The following is a 17,515-nucleotide window of genomic DNA, read 5'->3' on the forward strand; positions in this document are numbered from 1 at the left end:
ATCACAGGAGGAGAAAGGAAAAAAGAAAGAGGGGGAGGGAATCAAATTGACTCCAAGCCAAAGGCCAGGTGGAACAACTCTGTCTTACAGGCCCTGCGGAAATGAATAGGTAATGAAGGAAAGACCATACATGGTATAATTCATATTGTGTTGTCACTTTAGATTGGAGGAAATTTATGCATATGTACTGCTTTAACAGATAACAGCTATGTATATTAAGCAGGCCCCACCCTTTGGGACTTGCTCAGCTTTTGGAAAGTGATCCCACTGAGCCATTCTTGCTAGCAATAAACACCTTTTGTTTTCTCACCGCCCAGATCTCTTTACCAGCATTGCTACTGGCCGTCCTTATCTTGAAATGCTGGGGATCACCTCAGGTTTCAGGTGGCAGAAGCATACACCCTCCCTCTGAGCTTTGACCCTCAGCCCACGCAGCTCTCTGTGCATATAAGCAAGTGTAGAGCAATTATTTTCAAGTACCTAATATTTTGTATAATGGCCATTTCCTAGCTGTGCAGAAGAGGATATCCTCTGCTCTCCTGTGTTCATATTTAATGTCCTGTACAGTGGTACCTCTGGTTACGTACTTAATTTGTTCCAGAGGTCCGTTCTTAACCTGAAACTGTTCTTAACCTGAAGCGCTACTTTAGCTAATGGGTCCTCCTGCTTCTGCCGTGCCGCCGCGAGATTTCTATCCTCATCCTGAAGCAAAGTTCTTAACCCGAGATAATATTTCTGGGTTGGTGGAGTCTGTAACCTGAAGCGTATGTAACCCGAGGTACCGCTGTACTTGAGTGAGGTGTGGATTATGAATGACATCTGTGCACAAGTGATAGAGCACCCCTGGCTCTCTCTTTGAGCATCTGTGGAGTTGTACGCCCTGGGAGTGCGGAGACTGCGTGACAATGTCATAGACTGAACCCATGCGTTTTTCTTCCCCAGAAGAGACAGGAGGAGGAGACACCACATGTCGATGTGGGAACCGCGCACCAGCAACCTGTATGTGTGCATGTGACTGCTTGTTGTGAGAGGTTTTGTGTGTGTACGTGAAAGACTTGCTTTGTGAGGTTTGTGTGTGTGTGTGTGTTACCTTGTGTTTGTTTCGTGTGAATATGTAGGTAGGTACGTGTGCGAACCAACCCCCTGTGAATTAGTGCGGGCCTATAATTTGTGCGTGTTATATTTGTACAAGTGTGTGCGTGTGTTCGTTCGCATTGTGTGCCTGTGTGTGGTGGTGCGATGTGTACCTAGGAAGCATCTTAACATCACTATCAGGGTGTGTGTATGTGTGTACATTTCTACACACACACACATTTCTCTATGTATATTTGTGTAGGCAAAATTAAGTTGTACTCTGTGGGTGTGGGTGCTTGCTGACATGTGTCAAGCAGTATGCGTGTGTGTTTTGTGTGTGTATGTATGCCTGCGTTGGTACGTCCGTCTGTTCACAGTGTTCCTGTGTGCAGTTCTTACAATATTTTATAAACCCAACAAAACACCCTCAGAATAGTCCATGCTACAGACAGGCGTTCTCGTGACAGAAATCTCACCGGAGCTTTAAGTCCCTTTGGAATATCCTATCAAGAGAAACGGCCGTGAGACTAGATGAACATTACATGCCAGAAATGACGGATAGGTCAGTCAGTACAGAATGAAGCTCTCGATTTCAAGGTCATGGGTTCAAGCCCCAAGTTGTGCAAAAGTTTCTTGCCTTCCAAGGGCTAGATGGCTCTTGTTCTCATTTCCAACTCCACATTTCTACGCAGAGAGTTTAGCTTTGTGAGTGATGGCACACCTTCACTAAAAATGCTCAAGCCCCAAGAAACTCAAAGCCAAAATCTGGGAATATTGGGCAGTTTGATTCTCTGTGCATTCACTCACAAATAAGTTGCCCTTTGTGCCATGGAGAATCAGTTTGAATGGCAGCCTTAGTGGGTGGGGGTGGTAACAAGAGGTGAGAGGCACTACTCAGCTCTCAAGATAAGACTTTGAGTCTCTAACTGGTCTGGGGTGGACTTTGCTCCCAAGTCCCGGTGCTGAGCAGCTAGAGCAGGCTTCCTCAACCTCGGCCCTCCAGATGTTTTTGGCCTACAACTCCCATGATTCCTAGCTAGCAGGACCAGTGGTCAGGGATGCTGGGAATTGTAGTCTCAAAACATCTGGAGGGCCGAGGTTGAAGAAGCCTGATCTAGACATAGTGGTTTAACTGAGGCTTGGCACTGCATGCCTCCCCTTTTGCTGTCCCTGCCTGCACCCAGAGCATGGGTCCCACTGCCCTTCCTTCCCCTGCTGGCTGATCCTCATCCCCTGCAGAGCCGTAATGGAAATGTCCCATTTGCCTTCTAGATGGGCCGGCTCCGTCTGGCCCCTGTTCTTTCACGCAACAGCACACAAATGAACATGGCTGTTTGCACATGTTTCCTTGCTCAACTGAACAGCAGATTTATTTAAAATTAAGGTACAAGCAGACTGATGCCATGTACTTAGGCTATATGGTGGGGGCGGGGGCAGGTAAAGGGACCCCTGACCTTTAAGTCCAGTCGCGGACGACTCTGGGGTTGTGGCACTCATCTCGCTTTACAGACCGAGGGAGCCGGCGTTTGTCCGCAGACATTTTTTTCAGGTCATGTGGCCAGCATGACTAAGCCGCTTCTGGTGAACCAGAGCAGCACACGGAAACGCCGTTTACCTTCCCGCCAGAGTGGTACCTATTTATCTACTTGCACTTTGACGTGCTTTCAAACTGCTAGGTTGGCAGGAGCAGGGACTGAGCGACGGGAGCTCACCCCATCACAGGGATTGTTAAAAAAAGAAGCTTCTTTGTTTTGGTGATTGTGTCCTGTTTATTTATGTGCATTCCCCTGTCGCTTGGGACATGTGGGGTGGGGTGGTTTGTAGTTATCTGTGGATCTCATACAAGTGGGCCTGATTCTCTCCAGATCCTGCAGATGGTGTGATTTTCGAAGGGCTGAGAAATTCCATTGGCTGGGCTGTCTATTTGTGAAATGCAGGGGAGCAGAGAATCAAGTCTCCGTATGTGATGTTTGAATGGCGGCAGGTGCATGCTGTATGTACTGGTTTGTATTCTTGTGTTTCTGGCAGGGCGCAGGTGGACTGAACCCCTTTGTTTTCCTTTCCCAGGAGGGAGAGGAGAAGGAGGCATCATATGTCTGTGTGGGAACAGCGGACCAGCCAGCTGCGCCGCCACATGCAGATGTCCAGCCAGGAGGGCATCAACAAGGACGACCCTTCTCTTCTCAACCCTCATGCCAACGCTTTTCGGAGGAGAAGGCTGCTGGAGAACAGCGGCCTCGAAAAGAACGAGGAGGAGCGGACGGAAAGGTCAGAGCGGGCAAACGAAGAAGGGCCGGCCCTGCAAATCCCAGGTTCCAATCCCTGCCCAGGCAGCAAGGAAGACCAGAAGAGCGCGTGGCACCACAAATCCTTCCACGGGAACTGTGATGTGAATGAGCAGGAAGGCGGAGCGAGCGTGACCTTTGAGGACAGGGCCCGGCTCAGGCAAAGCCAGAGGCGTAGCCGACATCGCAGGGTGCGGACGGAAGCCAAGGAGAACAGGTCAGCCAGCCAAGAGGCTGGCCCCGAAGCGGTCAGCCCCGCAGAGGGAGAGCAGAACCAGGAGCAGAAGAAGAACGAGGAGGAAAAGGAGGGCTTGATCGAAAAGGAGTCGGTGGTTGGCGAGGAGCTGAAAAGGTAAGGGCGCAAGGGGAAACCAAGAACACTCACGTAGGAAATGATATATAATGAATTGAAAAAGATGTTTAAAATAATGTTTGTAAAAACAAACAAACCCAGAAGTCATTAACTGGCCATGCTGGATCATCATTGGATGGTGGGCAATGAGAATTTTTACACGTTCAGATGATGTAGGAATTACAGCAGTATTAGCTTGGCCATAGAGTGGGCAAACTGCTGTTTTGGCATGAAGTAGCTGTCAAGGTAAGGGACGCGGGTGGCGCTGTGGGTTAAAGCCTCAGTGCCTAGGGCTTGCCGATCGAAAGGTCGGCGGTTCGAATCCCCGCGGCGGGGTGCGCTCCCGCTGTTCGGTCCCAGCGCCTGCCAACCTAGCAGTTCGAAAGCACCCCTGGGTGCAAGTAGATAAATAGGGACCGCTTACTAGCGGGAAGGTAAACGGCGTTTCCGTGTGCGGCTCTGGCTCGCCAGAGCAGCGATGTCACACTGGCCACGTGACCCGGAATTGTCTCCGGACAGCGCTGGCCCTTGGCCTCTTTGAGTGAGATGGGCGCACAACCCTAGAGTCTGTCAAGACTGGCCCATACGGGCAGGGGTACCTTTACCTTTACCTTTAGCTGTCAAGGTGGCTGAAAGCCAGAGCCAAACCACCTGGCACAGAAAACAAGAGGCAGAGGGAAAGCGCTAGGACTGAAGTGAACATGATAATTCATCTGCAATTTTTATATATATATTAAAAAATCAGATATTTTTATTGTCCCATAACAAATAAAGTACAACAAAAACATCTCTCTCTCTCTACAATGCAGAAGCACATGCGGAATTTTTTCTTAAAGCTGGCAGGCTTATATTATTATAAATTTGTCTTTTGTGTATGAGTCTTTTCTCTTTTGAATTCTCGGCTTGTTTCTTTGTGTGCTAGTTGAATTACTTTCAGAGAAGCCATTCTGTGCGGTTTGACACCTTTTTTTTTTTTGGCACCTCTTTCTAAGCAAAGTTACACAAACACATTTTTAGTTGGCCATGAAAACAGTGCCCTCTCAGATTCCTAATTATTGGTCTGGCCATGCTACATGTTGCAAGCAATAATTTTTCGCTGCCCGGAGATGCAGGGATGGAAAGTGTGATGGATGGATCTGTGTATTTGTTCTTCTCCTCAACAAGCAGCAGCGCCGTCAAACAAAGCTGCTGAACACAGACTCAAATACGCAGCCACCCCCATCTCCTCCTTCCCTTCTCGGCTCTTGTGCCTGTCGATTATGTATGATGCAAACCCATTGCTGGCCCCTAAGACATGCTGCTGCCTGAGCAGGGCCAGCAAATGCCCCCATCCACCAAACCAAGGTGCCCAGTTACCGTGCATGGGACACAGGTGGCTCTGTGGTCCAAACCACTGAGCCTCTTGGGTTTGCCAATCAGAAGGTCGGCAGTTCAAATCCCCGAGACGGGGTGAGCTCCCATTGCTCTGTCCCAGCTTCTGCCAACCTAGCAGCTCGAAAGCACACCAGTGCAAGTAGATAAATAGGTTCCACTGTGGCGGTGAAGTAAGCGGCGTTTCTGTGCATTCTGGCTTCCATCACGGTGTCCCATTGTGCCGGAAGCGGTTTAGTCCTGCTGGCCACATGACCCGGAAAGCTGTCTGTGGACAAACGCCAGCTCCCTCGGCCTGAAAGAGAGATGAGTGCCGCAACCCTATAGTCACCTTTGACTGGACTTAACCATCCAGGGGTCCTTTACCTTGCCCAATTACCGAAGGCCGGGAAAGTTATTTTGGTACACGAGGCCAGAAATTCCACATGCATCAACCCCAGTCTCTGGCAGTCAGTGAGGAAAGTTCACTAAGAATGTAGTCAGTTGTTAAGACTATCTAATAAGGGCTGAAGGAACCAGAATGGTTTCTGAAGCCAATGTACTAAGAGCCTCCGCAGTCTTTGAGCCTCACCCTGGCAAGCTTCTGAGCAGCTGGAGCTGGCAAACTGAAATTAGCAGCTTTCCCGCGAATCTGAATTCTAGAGTTCAGTCAGGTCTGACCTTAAAGGATGGTCCTAGAATCTGGATCCTGGTCAGGTGACTGGTTGCTTGCAGCACCCACGATTCACCAGCAACATACTATGAAGCAATATATTTTTAGGACCCTGGAGATCTTGAAAATGGTGATTGAGGACAGGTAATGGAAGGGGATTCAGAAGTGGATGGGGTCTTCTCCCCGTTTTGTTTCTGGGACGTTTTGCACATTCGCAGTACATTAGGACTACCATATATCTGGATTTTCCCAGACATAACCGGGATTTCAAAGGCAGAAATGATGTCCGGGGAAAATTTCAGAAATGTGGCGCTTTGTCCTGGATCTTAGGCAAGTCAATCGAAAGAAAGCTCAACAATTTTTGGGGTCTTTCTAGAAAAAGTTCAACAACCTTCGGGGTGTCCTGGTTTTTACTTTCAGGTTACTTTTAATTTGATTTGTTGTATTCTAACAGACTAAAATTCAGCATTAACAATCCAAGCACTTAAGGGGGGTGACTGTTTTTTTATATATGCTTCTGTGTGGAATGATTGTTCCAATTTCTGAAATCAGGAGGTGTTAATTATTCTGGTTTTAATTAAGTTTGCAATCAAATGGTGTGAGCTGAGTGCAGATGTGCCTAAAGTTTCTCGCTCTCCCCTCCTCTATTTTTAAACCAGCCCACAACTTTCCTTGGCAGCTGCTATAGTTTAGGGGAGGGATGCGGGTGGCCCTGTGGGTTAAACCAAAGAGCCTAGGGCTTGCTGATCAGAAGGTCAGTGGTTCGAATCCCCATGACAGGGTGAGCTCCCGTTGCTTGGTTCCTGCTCCTGCCAACCTAGCAGTTCAAAAGTACAAAGTAGATAAATAGGTACCGCTCCAGCGGGAAGGTAAATGGCGTTTCCCTGCACTGCTCTGGTTCACCAGAAGCGGATTAGTCATGCTGGCCACATGACCCGGAAGCTGTACGCTGGCTCCCTCGGCCAATAAAGCAAGATGAGCGCCGCAACCCCAGAGTCGGCCATGACTGGACCTAATGGTCAGGGGTCCCTTTACTTTTACCTTTACCTTTATAGTTTAGGGGCTGTGAGCAATGACATTCCAAGTTCAGATCTTACAGGGCAACCTTCGGGAAGCCACGTCAACCCCACCCCAATAGGAACAACAAAGAGCATGCCATAATCATTTTGCTCATTTGTTGTTACTTTTTTTCCTGCCGCAAACTAAGGCTGCTTATATATATAAATCACAACCCTCTGGAGAATCCTGGGAGAGGTTATTTACACCAATTCCTAGAGCCCTTAACAGAATACGGCTCTCAGGATTCTTTTGTGGGGATGTAGGTGTGCTTTAAATATATGCTTTGTACACCGCCTACCGCGACTACCCCTGTGGAGGTGTTTACACCACCTGCCCAACAGGATCCTGGCACATCTTGCAGAAGTCCTGCAAGCAGTGCTTTTGCAATGATTTGTGAGTTGGTGTATCTGGAAAAGCTTTGGAAGTGTTATGTAAATGCTGTAGGCAATGTTTTTGTTCTCGCTGCCCACCAGCGCAGTTTCTTGGTCTCTGCCACTTCCTCTCTGTGTGAGCTTGTCTTCTCCTCCACGTAGGACCAATGAAGCCCCAGCAAAAGATGCCGAGTTTGCAGCGGCCCCCCAAGAGCCAAGCCCCTCGGAAGGCCGCCTTGAGCTGGACAAAGGCAAGGATGCTAGTCCAACTGAGCAGGACGGCAGCAGCCTGGATACAAGTGAGCAGGCGCTCCTAGGGGACCTGCCCATGGAGACAGGCAGGACTATCAGCAGGAGCGAACCCGATCTCTCCTCCGTCACAACCAACCTGGAGAAAGCCACCGAGAGCACCACCATCATGATTGACGTCCAAGACTCTGCTGTGGTACAGAGTGAGGATCTCTCTCTTTTTCCCGTTTAACAAAAAAGCTCAAGGGTGTTCAAGGGTGACTAGGAATAGTGCCGTGTGGGTCTGCCAAACATTTTTTTGTGGGATGGGGGATCAGGGCATCTCAAAGGCCTTGATTTTGTGGGAATGTTCAGGGAGGCAGGAGAGGTTATATTGTTTGTTAACATCCTTCCTAACTTGCACTAGCAAGTTCCTTTACTTAGCAGAGTTTTACATTCTCCTTTTTACGCACAGCGGCTAGCTGGTTGCAGGCTCGTTTAAGCCTCTCACTATCATACAATTCAGTACTGAATTGTATGTTCCTGGTAAGTCCCCCTTTTCTCCCTCTCAAAAGAATAAACACACAGCAATCTTATTTAAAGTCAATAAAAGAAGTTTACTCACAACATCATCAGTTCACAGTTGGATCCCTGAAGGCAGGCTTAGTTACAAAGGCTATACATGTGGAACTATCCCATATGGGAATAATCCCAGTGTCCTCTATTGTCTGAAAGCCAATAGAGCATCTCTAGCTAAAAAGCTGTTGCTCCTACGACAGAGGAAGTCAAAGAGCAAGAGAGTGCTGCGTGCCTTGTGCTTTTCTTACCTGCACAGGTAAGGCCACGCCCACCTCTAGTCGCATGCAAAGGAAGTATGTCCCAGCCCAGGAGGAAACAGGAAGTTCCGACTGGCTGGACCAAACATCCCCTTGCATGTCCACTCTAGCAAAACAAGGAATGTTGTATTTGACTGCTACTTATGTATCACATCCCACATATTTCTCTACACGTGGATGATTTTCAGCAGGTTGTATCAATCCAGCTGTACTGAAAAGTGCTACACTTTGAAGCAGCAAGGGGAGATAATTAAAGTTTCTTCTGTGGCATTATATCTTGTTGTTGTTTAGTCGTTTAGTTGTGTCCGACTCTTCGTGACCCCATGGACCAGAGCAGGCCAGGCACTCCCTTCTTCCACTGCCTCCCGCAGTTTGGTCAAACTCATGCTGGTAGCTTCGAGAACACTGTCCAACCATCTCGTTCTCTGTCGTCCCCTTCTCCTTGTGCCCTGAATCTTTCCCAACATCAGGGTCTTTTCCAGGGAGTCTTCTCTTCTCATGAGGTGGCCAAAGTATTGGAGCCTCAGCTTCACGATCTGTCCTTCCAGTGAGCACTCAGGGCTGATTTCCTTCAGAATGGATAGGATGGATCTTCTTGCAGTCCACGGGACTCTCAAGAGTCTCCTCCAGCACCAGAATTCCAAAGCATAAATTCTTTGGCAATCAGCCTTCTTTATGGTCCAGCTCTCACTTCCATACATCACTACTGGGAAAACCATAGCTTTAACTATGCAGAACTTTGTTGGCAAGGTGATGTCTCTGCTTTTTAAGATGCTGTCTAGGTTGGATGGCCCAATTCACACATGGAAGTCTGCACTTTAAGTCGATACACAACTGTGACAGACAGTGAACGAGAAACCCGTCTGTTTCCTTTTATAACAGGAGGTCAGCAACTGGTGCTGTTGAGGTGCTGCTTAGCCGCGCAGCTGCCAACCTGGAAATGGAACAGGGATGTGCTAGGAAAAATGGCTGTGTGGAATGTGTTTTCTGGACACTCCTTTCGGTGTGAGGGATAGGTTGCAGCTATGGCTTGGTAGGACCAACCTCCTTTCAAACATGGCCCTGCGACAAAAGTAGTTGCTGACCAAGGGAACAAGTACCTGCTGGCCCTTAGGGGAGGAAGGGCTGCTTGTGCCTTGAAAACAGAGCTGGGAGGTTGTATTTCTGACATCCATGTAGGGAGCTGTTTGTGTGAAGCAGATTTCAATTGTAGCAGCATCACTTGCACAGGGATTGCTGAAGTCAGCACCTGAGATGCCAGCAAACGTCTTCAGATATGAACTTGTAGAAAGCCACCTCAAAGGATCTATGAGCTTTGGAGGTTCATATTCGTCCCAGGCTCTGATCCAGACACACTCCCCTCCTTCTGTCAGCTTGCTTGTGGAGCAACAGTGGGGCCACAATAGATGTTAGCCGCCAGGGGTGCTGCAAAGCTCCCAAGAGAGACCTGTCAAAATTGGACCTGGTGTTGGTAGTCGCATGAGCAGAACTGGGTGTGCTGCCAAATCCTTGTAAAGCAGGGGGGAGGGGCAATTGGAAATGCAGCAAGAGCGGGGGGGGGGGGGGGTCAGGAAGCTAAATCCTCTTTCCACTCAGGCGTTCCCTAAAACCTGATCATTTTAAGCCCCATTTTTCTCCTGGTGTGGTAGAAAAAAGTAAGCTATGTTTTTTCTCATTCAGTTCCCTCTTCCCCCACACACTGCATATTAACTTGCCCCCCCCCCCCCCCGCCCAATGTCCATTATCAGAAAAATACGGCTGTCACGTCTAGTTGCACCCTAAGTCCCAGCGACAAAAGATGGAGAATTTGATCTCTTGGCTGTGTAGGCAGAACCGCCCCTCGACAGCAAATTCAATCCGTCAGTTTTATTGTCTAGCCATAGAACAAATCGGTGAAAGGGCTGCTGAAAGCTGTCCTTCAAGACAGGAATCCAAAACAATTTTTGTTATGTAAATCCAACACATTCCAAGTCCTGCAGACTCTCTTTCCTTGCTGAATTTTTCTGGTGTATTTCAAGTCTTGTGCTTCTCTGATGAGTGCTTTCTTTCCATTCTTGCTGTTAAAATATGATGCAAAATCCTCCCCCCACCCCAAGCCAGAGTTTATATGACTTGAAGCAAATTATTTATCCATATGCCACAACAGGGCGGCCATTCGGAAAGGAAGTTCTTGTGGTCACAGAAGACGCAAGAACTTTCTTCTTTGTTTGTGTTTTATGGATAGAATATATTTTTAAGGCTCTTGGCAGGTTTGGGGGGCCCTGATCCTTCTAGGTTAATGGGGGGGCAAGATGGCAACCACCATCAAGTTCCCTCTCCTTTCCCTCATAGCATGCAGCTATAGAAACATAGGATATGACATCAAAATGAATGGTGGATTTCCCCACCCTCCATGATCTACACCATTTGCTGCCGTAGGCCGAGTGGGCAAAGCATGTTGTTAACTCACCTCACAGACTTGACTCAGCGTCGTAGTTTTATTATTTCTAGTTTGTTACCTAGTTCAGTGCTGTCGTCCAGTTCTGCTTGAGGTGTGTTGCCCTTTCCTTTTTATTCTATGATGTTGCCTTACACTGGCTGCATTTTGACATAGCGCTGAACCATAGTTTAGTGTTACAACAGTGAACCACAGTGAGCCCCAGGGACACAGGCTCCTCCATCCTCTCTGCTCCCTCAGCGTAACCTCAAGGAGAAGACCAGAAGCTCCTGCTTTCATTCTAACTAGCCACATTTTGGCGTCTCACCTGGATCCTAAATTGTGCTTCATCTTAACTATGAAGTTGAGATGAAGCAAGTCAGCTGCGGTCCGACGGGATGAAGCAAGCCATAGTTTAAATTCACCACCGTTTTTGACAAAAATGGCAAGCTGTGGCTTGATCTAAAATGGAAGTGAAAGCTTCCGAGCTCCACCTTGTGTCCACACCAGAGGAGAGAGGGTGTGTGAGTCAGAGACTGTGGTTCATTCTTGTAACCCTAAACCCATAGTTTAGCATTACTTCTATATGGAGCTACTGACCTAGAACTTTGGTCCATGTGCTGCCTGTTCAAACAGGTATCGGCTCTACAAGAAGTGGCTTTCTTAACTTTCCTTTCTCCTGCCCCACTACTTTTTGGAGCTGGAAGTGCTGAGGGCTGAGCCTAGCACCTTTTCTGCCATTGAGCTCTGCCCTAATTCCTCATGTTGTTGTCCTCACTAGCCACTCTTCAGTTCCTTATCTCACCTGCTCCTGATTCCTTTCTTCTTCTCGCCTGCTTTGTTGCGTCCTTCCCCCTTTCCCATTCCTTCGCTTACTATCTTCCTGTTTCTCTGCCTTTGGTAAAGCTTTATATAAGCACCTTCTGCTCTAAATATAGCTCTCACAGGGATGGGCGACAGTCAGCCTTCATGCAAAGGACCGGCCGCTTTCGTGGGTAGCAAGGAAAGGCATCCACACCAATTCTTGCAGGTGCCCTTAAGCTTCGGAAGGCTAGGGCTGAGCGATGCAACATGAATCTGCTCGCTTCTATTGTTGTGGTTTCTGCGCTGTTTTAAACTCTCTTGGTTTGCCCAACTTTGTCACAGTTATAAGCAGAAGAAGAGCTCTGTGTGGCTCTGAAATTCATTGTTCTTCCTAAGAACATAAGAAGATCCTGCTGGATCACACCACTGACCCAGGATGCTGTTCTCACAGAGCAGAACATGAGCACAAGAGCTCTCTCCTCCAGGAAATTATCTCGTCCTTCCCCTTAACAGTAAAAAGCACCGTCCGAATAATTTGGGAGCTGATCAGTCAGCTTCTCAAAGTAGGTATCTTGGATCTGGCAGCTGTCAGAAACAAGGAGGGTGTTTCTTTAGCATTTGCCATTCACAAACACCTGGAAGAATGTTCTTCTTCACCTTCCAGGTGAAAGAATTTAAATACGGAGATTAATTAATCAGCATCGCTGAAAAGTGCCTTGCTCAAGTCACTTTCGTTTCTCTTTCCCTGTGCTTGACAGCCTCTCATGTTCTCTCTATTTTCCCATTTCATCTCCTCCTAATCACCTTCTTACTAACTGCAGAACCAGGAGGTGTGAATGTAAAGCAGCAATCCCTTGCTCACACCTTTTCTGCAGAAATGTCTTCCTCTACCTGCCAGTTCTCCTGTGCTGCGTTTGCATTGCAACAGCTGGGGAAGGAAGTGTTAGACAGACAGAGCTGCAATTAGACTGTGAATCTTCAGGCAGCGCAAGAAAAGTGCAGTATGGGCCACTGGGCGCATACACAGTTCAGCTTTAAAAAGGTTTCTAGCCCTTATGGAAGAGGAGAGATGGTGATATTCCCATTGTTAATTTTCCATGTTGCGCACTAGGCTGGTTCTACCAAGCGAATCAGAACGTTGGCCCATATTTCTGCACCTGATCTGGAGAAGCAAGAGAAATGGCAACATAGGCAGCCATAGGCATAATCAAGCGATTATGCATTCACCCACAGTGTGTGGGCAATATCTCTTGAAATCTCGGAAACTAGAATAATTGCTGAATAAAATGTCAAGTGTTTGGGAGCACGGCTTCCCAGCTTTGCAGAGCTCTTTGTTCTTCCCATGACTAGCTAGACCAGAATATCTCATGCAAAACAGGAGCAATTGCAGAATAAATTATGCAAATTACAGGCTGCAGAATTCTATGTTCTTTGGCCTGTAATTTGGATTGCTGGTGCGCAGAATGTTGTTGCTATTAATATTGTTGCGTGCCACCCCAATCTCTGAGGGGTGTAAGATTCCAGGGGGGGGGGGTTCCAGGAGCTTACCCAGGGTTCGGGTTTGAGAATGGGGGACAGCAGAGACGGCGGTGTCTTTATGATATATGGTTTATTTGCACATATGCAGAACCTGAGCCTGTGATGGAGGGCTTCACAGCATTAAAACTCCAAGAGGGTCTTGCTTACCCCATAGCCACAGCCTTGGATTCCAACAGAAATCAGGCATGGCTCTCTCTCTCTCTCTTCCATCCAACCAACCTGCCAGCTTCCAGCTTACATACAACTCAACCCTCCACTCTTGTTTTTGTCTTTCTACCTACCAGCGTGTTGAGGGAGAGCCCCCCTCATTTGTCATCTGATATAGATCCACTTCCTTTGCTACTTTAATGGCCCATACTGCAAAGAGAATAATTAGGTGCCCTCTTCCCACCTTGGATCAAATCTATGCTTCCAGGTGTCATAAGAAAGCTGCAGAGATAGTGCAGGATAGTGAGCACCCCGGAAACGATCTCTTTCATCTTCTGCCTTCTGGAAGAAGGGACAGGGTTATAAAGACTAGGACTAGCTGCCTGAGAAACAGTTTTTATCCAAATGTGATTTTGGTTTTAACTGCAGTGTAAGGTAGTCTCTGTGGGAGTATATTGTATTTAATTATGGGATATCAGAGTTTTTAGGGCATTAACCAGGCTGGGATAGCTGGGATAGCAGGCTTGTTGGTTTTAAAATGTCTGATGTAGATTTTTTCAGTTTCGTTGTTCTGTATGGGACAATGACAATAAAGATTATCGTATTGTATCATACGTAGAGGGCTATTGCCTCACCAGGAAACTAGCTGGGCTTTTCCAGGAATTGAATGCATGCTGCATCCAGGAATTAGAAGGGTCTCGACATCCAGCCTACCCCCCCCCCCACACATAAAAATATTTTTAGCCCACAACAGATACAGTCCTGCTAACAGGACTCGGCATCCATTATTTGCTGTGAGTTTATGCAAGCAGTCATTTTTTGTATGATTGCATCTTTTTAAGTATCTTTAAGTATATTTTTGCTGCCCCCCCCCCCGATTTTTGTTTCTTTTCTGCTCTCGTTTTCCCAAACTCTGGGACTATAAGGTAAGTAATGCACCCAGCCTATGAACTCCCTTCAGGCTTTGTGTCAAATGCATTCCCCCGCCAGCTATAGCAGTAATGGGCCTTGTTCACTTTCTAGTTAGCAACAAGACAGATGGAGAAGCCAGCCCTTTGAAGGAGGCAGAGACAAAGGAAGAGGAGGAAGCAGAGGCAGAGAAGAAGAAGAAGAAGCAGAAAAAGAAGAAACCCGTGGGCAAACCCATGGTGCCTCACAGCTCGATGTTTATCTTCAGCACCACAAACCCGTGAGATACACTGCCTTAGCTTTTCTGCTTGGAATGCATAATATGTTGGTTTTCAAGCTTGCTTTAAAACACTCCCGGGAACCCTTTACAACATGCCAGGGTTCCACAGAAAACAAGTTGATTTGGGTAGGTTTCCCCACAGAAAGTTCAAGACCCATCGGCCGAGTGGCCTAGGAGACTTTGGTGAGTGAAATGGGAACAGTGAGCTGGTTTGTTATCTAGGTGGGAGATCTAAGTTTGAATCACCTTGGTGTGCAAAATGTCATTGTCCTCCCCCCCCCACCCCCCAAAAAAATCCAGCATCATTTCTGTCATATTCCAGTGTCGCGGCCAAGTTCCAGAATGGATGCTATTTTGGAAGGTAGTTAGAGCACATGGAAGGGCCTTAAAGGATCGGAACTGTGTGTGAGAGATCGGTGACCATATATCGCGCTGACCACTCTGTGTTCTTTCCCTGACAGAATCCGAAGAGTCTGCCATTACATTGTCAACCTGCGCTATTTTGAGATGTGCATCCTTCTGGTGATTGCAGCCAGCAGCATTGCCTTGGCAGCGGAGGACCCCGTCCTGACCAACTCAGAGAGGAATAAAGTGATTACCCCATTGTTGCTTTTCTGACAATGCTTGCCCCACTGTGAGATCCTAATGTAAATGAGCTCCAGTTCTCCCAGCTATAGGCCCTCTTTACCATCCAGTATAGAACTGGGCCACATGCTTACGAGACACACAGACATTGTTCTCTTGCTGGGCTGTACTGTTGCAGGCTGCAGTTAGAGATTACGTGTTTGAGTGTTCACATATACCAGGGGTCAGCAAACTTTTACAGCAGGGGGCCGGTCCACTGTCCCTCAGACCTTGTGGGGGGCAGGATTATATTTTTGAAGGGGGGGAATGAACGAATTCCTATGCCCCACAAATAACCCAGGGATGCATTTTAAATAAAAGGACACATTCTACTCATGTAAAAACACGCTGATACCCGGACTGTCCATGGGCCGGACTGAGAAGGCAATTGGGCTGGATCCAGCCCCCAGGCCTTAGTTTGCCTACCAATTACATTTACCTTATATATTTGTCTTGATAGATGATAGATTGATATAGATACACACATGAGGTTTTATCCTAACCATCTCCCTGACAATGTAGTACACACACACACACACACACACACACACAGAGACACTGAATGTCACAGGGAAAGATTTGCCACAGTATTCTTCTGATTGCAAAAGGCAAATAGTGAACTTTTGCCGGGTGGAACAAAACAGTAGGTTCCCCAAAGTGCTCTTTGCTCTTCCGTTGGCAAAGCCCAGTGACTTTTACTTCCCTTCCTGCAAAGGGGCAGAAGCGTGTCTTGGCTAGTCTTCTGCTCTGTGGTGGCAACTGAAAGTTGGAAATTCTCACAATAAAAAATTCCAGGTAAATTGAGCCATGGAGTTATTGCAGATATCACTGCATGGTGGTGGGAGGTGGGCAGCAACCATAGAACTCCATTACAATGCAGCCTTTATAGCATGGGTAGGCAAACTAAGGCCCAGGGGCTGGATCCGGCCCAATCACCTTCTAAATCTGGCCTGTGAACGGTCCGGGGATCAGTGTGTTTTTACATGAGTAGAATGTGTCCTTTTATTTAAAATGCATCTCTGGGTTGTTTGTGGCGCATAGGAATTCATTCATTCCCCCCCCCCAAAGAAATATAGTCCGGCCCCCCACAAGGTCTGGGGCACAGTGGACTGGCCCCGGCTGAAAAAGTTTGCTAACCCCTGCTTTATAGGGACAGGTGGCTGATCTTGATCTTACACACCAATTAAATACCACCCTGGACTCTTTCGGAGTGGAGTTGGTCCACAGCCAGTGGAGAATTGAGTCGTTCCCTCTGACCCAAAAAAGAGATTAAGTGTGGAGATAAAAACATATTTTTGTGAGCTGACCAGAGAACACTGGGCAGCACATTTCTAATGGCCAATAGAAAAAGAGTCAGCAGTGGCATGAACCCTTGTCAGACTTGGCTCCTGTGCCTTGGAGGACAGAATGAGGTAAAAGCAGAGGTGAAACAAGGGGAAGACTGGATTGAACAAGGACACACCTGTTGTTACAAGGAGGCTTCCTTGGCTGGTTAGCTTGTCTCCTGGTTGTTGTTGTTTAGTCGTGTCTGACTCTTCGTGACCCCATGGACCAGAGCATGCCAGGCACTCCTGTCTTCCACTGCTTCCCGCAGTTTGGTCAAACCCATGTTCGTAGCTTCGAGAACACTGTCCAACCATCTCGTCCTCTGTTGTCCCCTTCTCCTTGTGCCCTCCATCTTTCCCAACATCAGGGTCTTTTCCAGGAGTCTTCTCTTCTCATGAGGTGGCCAAAGTACTGGAGCCTCAGCTTCAGGATCTGTCCTTCCATTGAGCACTCAGGCCTGATTTCCTTCAGAATGGATAGGTTTGATCTTCTTGCAGTCCACGGGACTCTCAAGAGTCTCCTCCAGCACCAGAATTCCAAAGCATCAATTCTTCGGCAATCAGCCTTCTTTATGGTCCAGCTCTCACTTCCATACATCACTACTGGGAAAACCATAGCTTTAACTATACGGGCCTTTGTCGGCAAGGTGATGTCTCTGCTTTTTAGGATGCTATCTAGGTTTGTCATTGCTTTTCTCTGTCACCTGGTAGTTGCTCCCTTTTGATGGCTGTATACAGGATGGACTGCATTCTGACGTTTAACCCTCACAGTGGAGAAGTCATGAATAAATTCTTAACTAAAACTAAGTTGTCTTAAGCAGCAGAGCAGGGACAGGAAGAGAGGCAAAGAAAGAAAGTCAACTGTACCTGGGAACCCTGAGAGTAAAAGATGGGGAGAAGGCTGGCTGTGCATCTTATTTTAACTTCCACTCCTGCGGGAGTTTGCATCTTCCGACTTAACTGTACTTTAAACATTGAAAAGGAGCCTTTGTCCCGCTGAGGCTGAGAATGCTTGGCCTCAGCTTCCTCAATCTGATGAATCGTTTTCTCTGGTCCCAGAGGCGGGTAATTAGTTAGCCATTGTGCGTAGCAAATTAGCTTGGAGGGGGAAATGATACTTGCAGCGCCGGAGCTTTCATGTCGGAATCATAGCAGTGCTGGGTCCTGAAACAGAGCCTTCTGTGGGTCATCTGTTCCTAGTCACAAGGAGAACCGTATATAGCTTGTCTCCGCTTGATGACAA

General features: G+C 47.6%; 1 protein-coding gene across 2 annotated transcripts in view; it reads left to right on the plus strand.

Annotated features, from left to right (window-relative positions):
* The window catches only part of CACNA1E (calcium voltage-gated channel subunit alpha1 E), a 444,647-nt gene that overhangs the window by 344,273 nt on the left and 82,859 nt on the right, over window positions 1-17,515 (plus strand). For both annotated transcript variants that reach the window (XM_083445434.1, XM_083445435.1), the window contains exons 21-25: window positions 943-999; window positions 3,142-3,711; window positions 7,327-7,616; window positions 14,158-14,323; window positions 14,785-14,914. In XM_083445434.1, the coding sequence (XP_083301560.1) occupies window positions 943-999; window positions 3,142-3,711; window positions 7,327-7,616; window positions 14,158-14,323; window positions 14,785-14,914 (1,213 nt within the window). The remainder of the gene's footprint in view (window positions 1-942; window positions 1,000-3,141; window positions 3,712-7,326; window positions 7,617-14,157; window positions 14,324-14,784; window positions 14,915-17,515) is intronic.

This window comes from Podarcis tiliguerta, assembly GCF_965153285.1.
Source record: "Podarcis tiliguerta genome assembly, chromosome: 6".
NCBI lineage: Eukaryota > Metazoa > Chordata > Lepidosauria > Squamata > Lacertidae > Podarcis > Podarcis tiliguerta.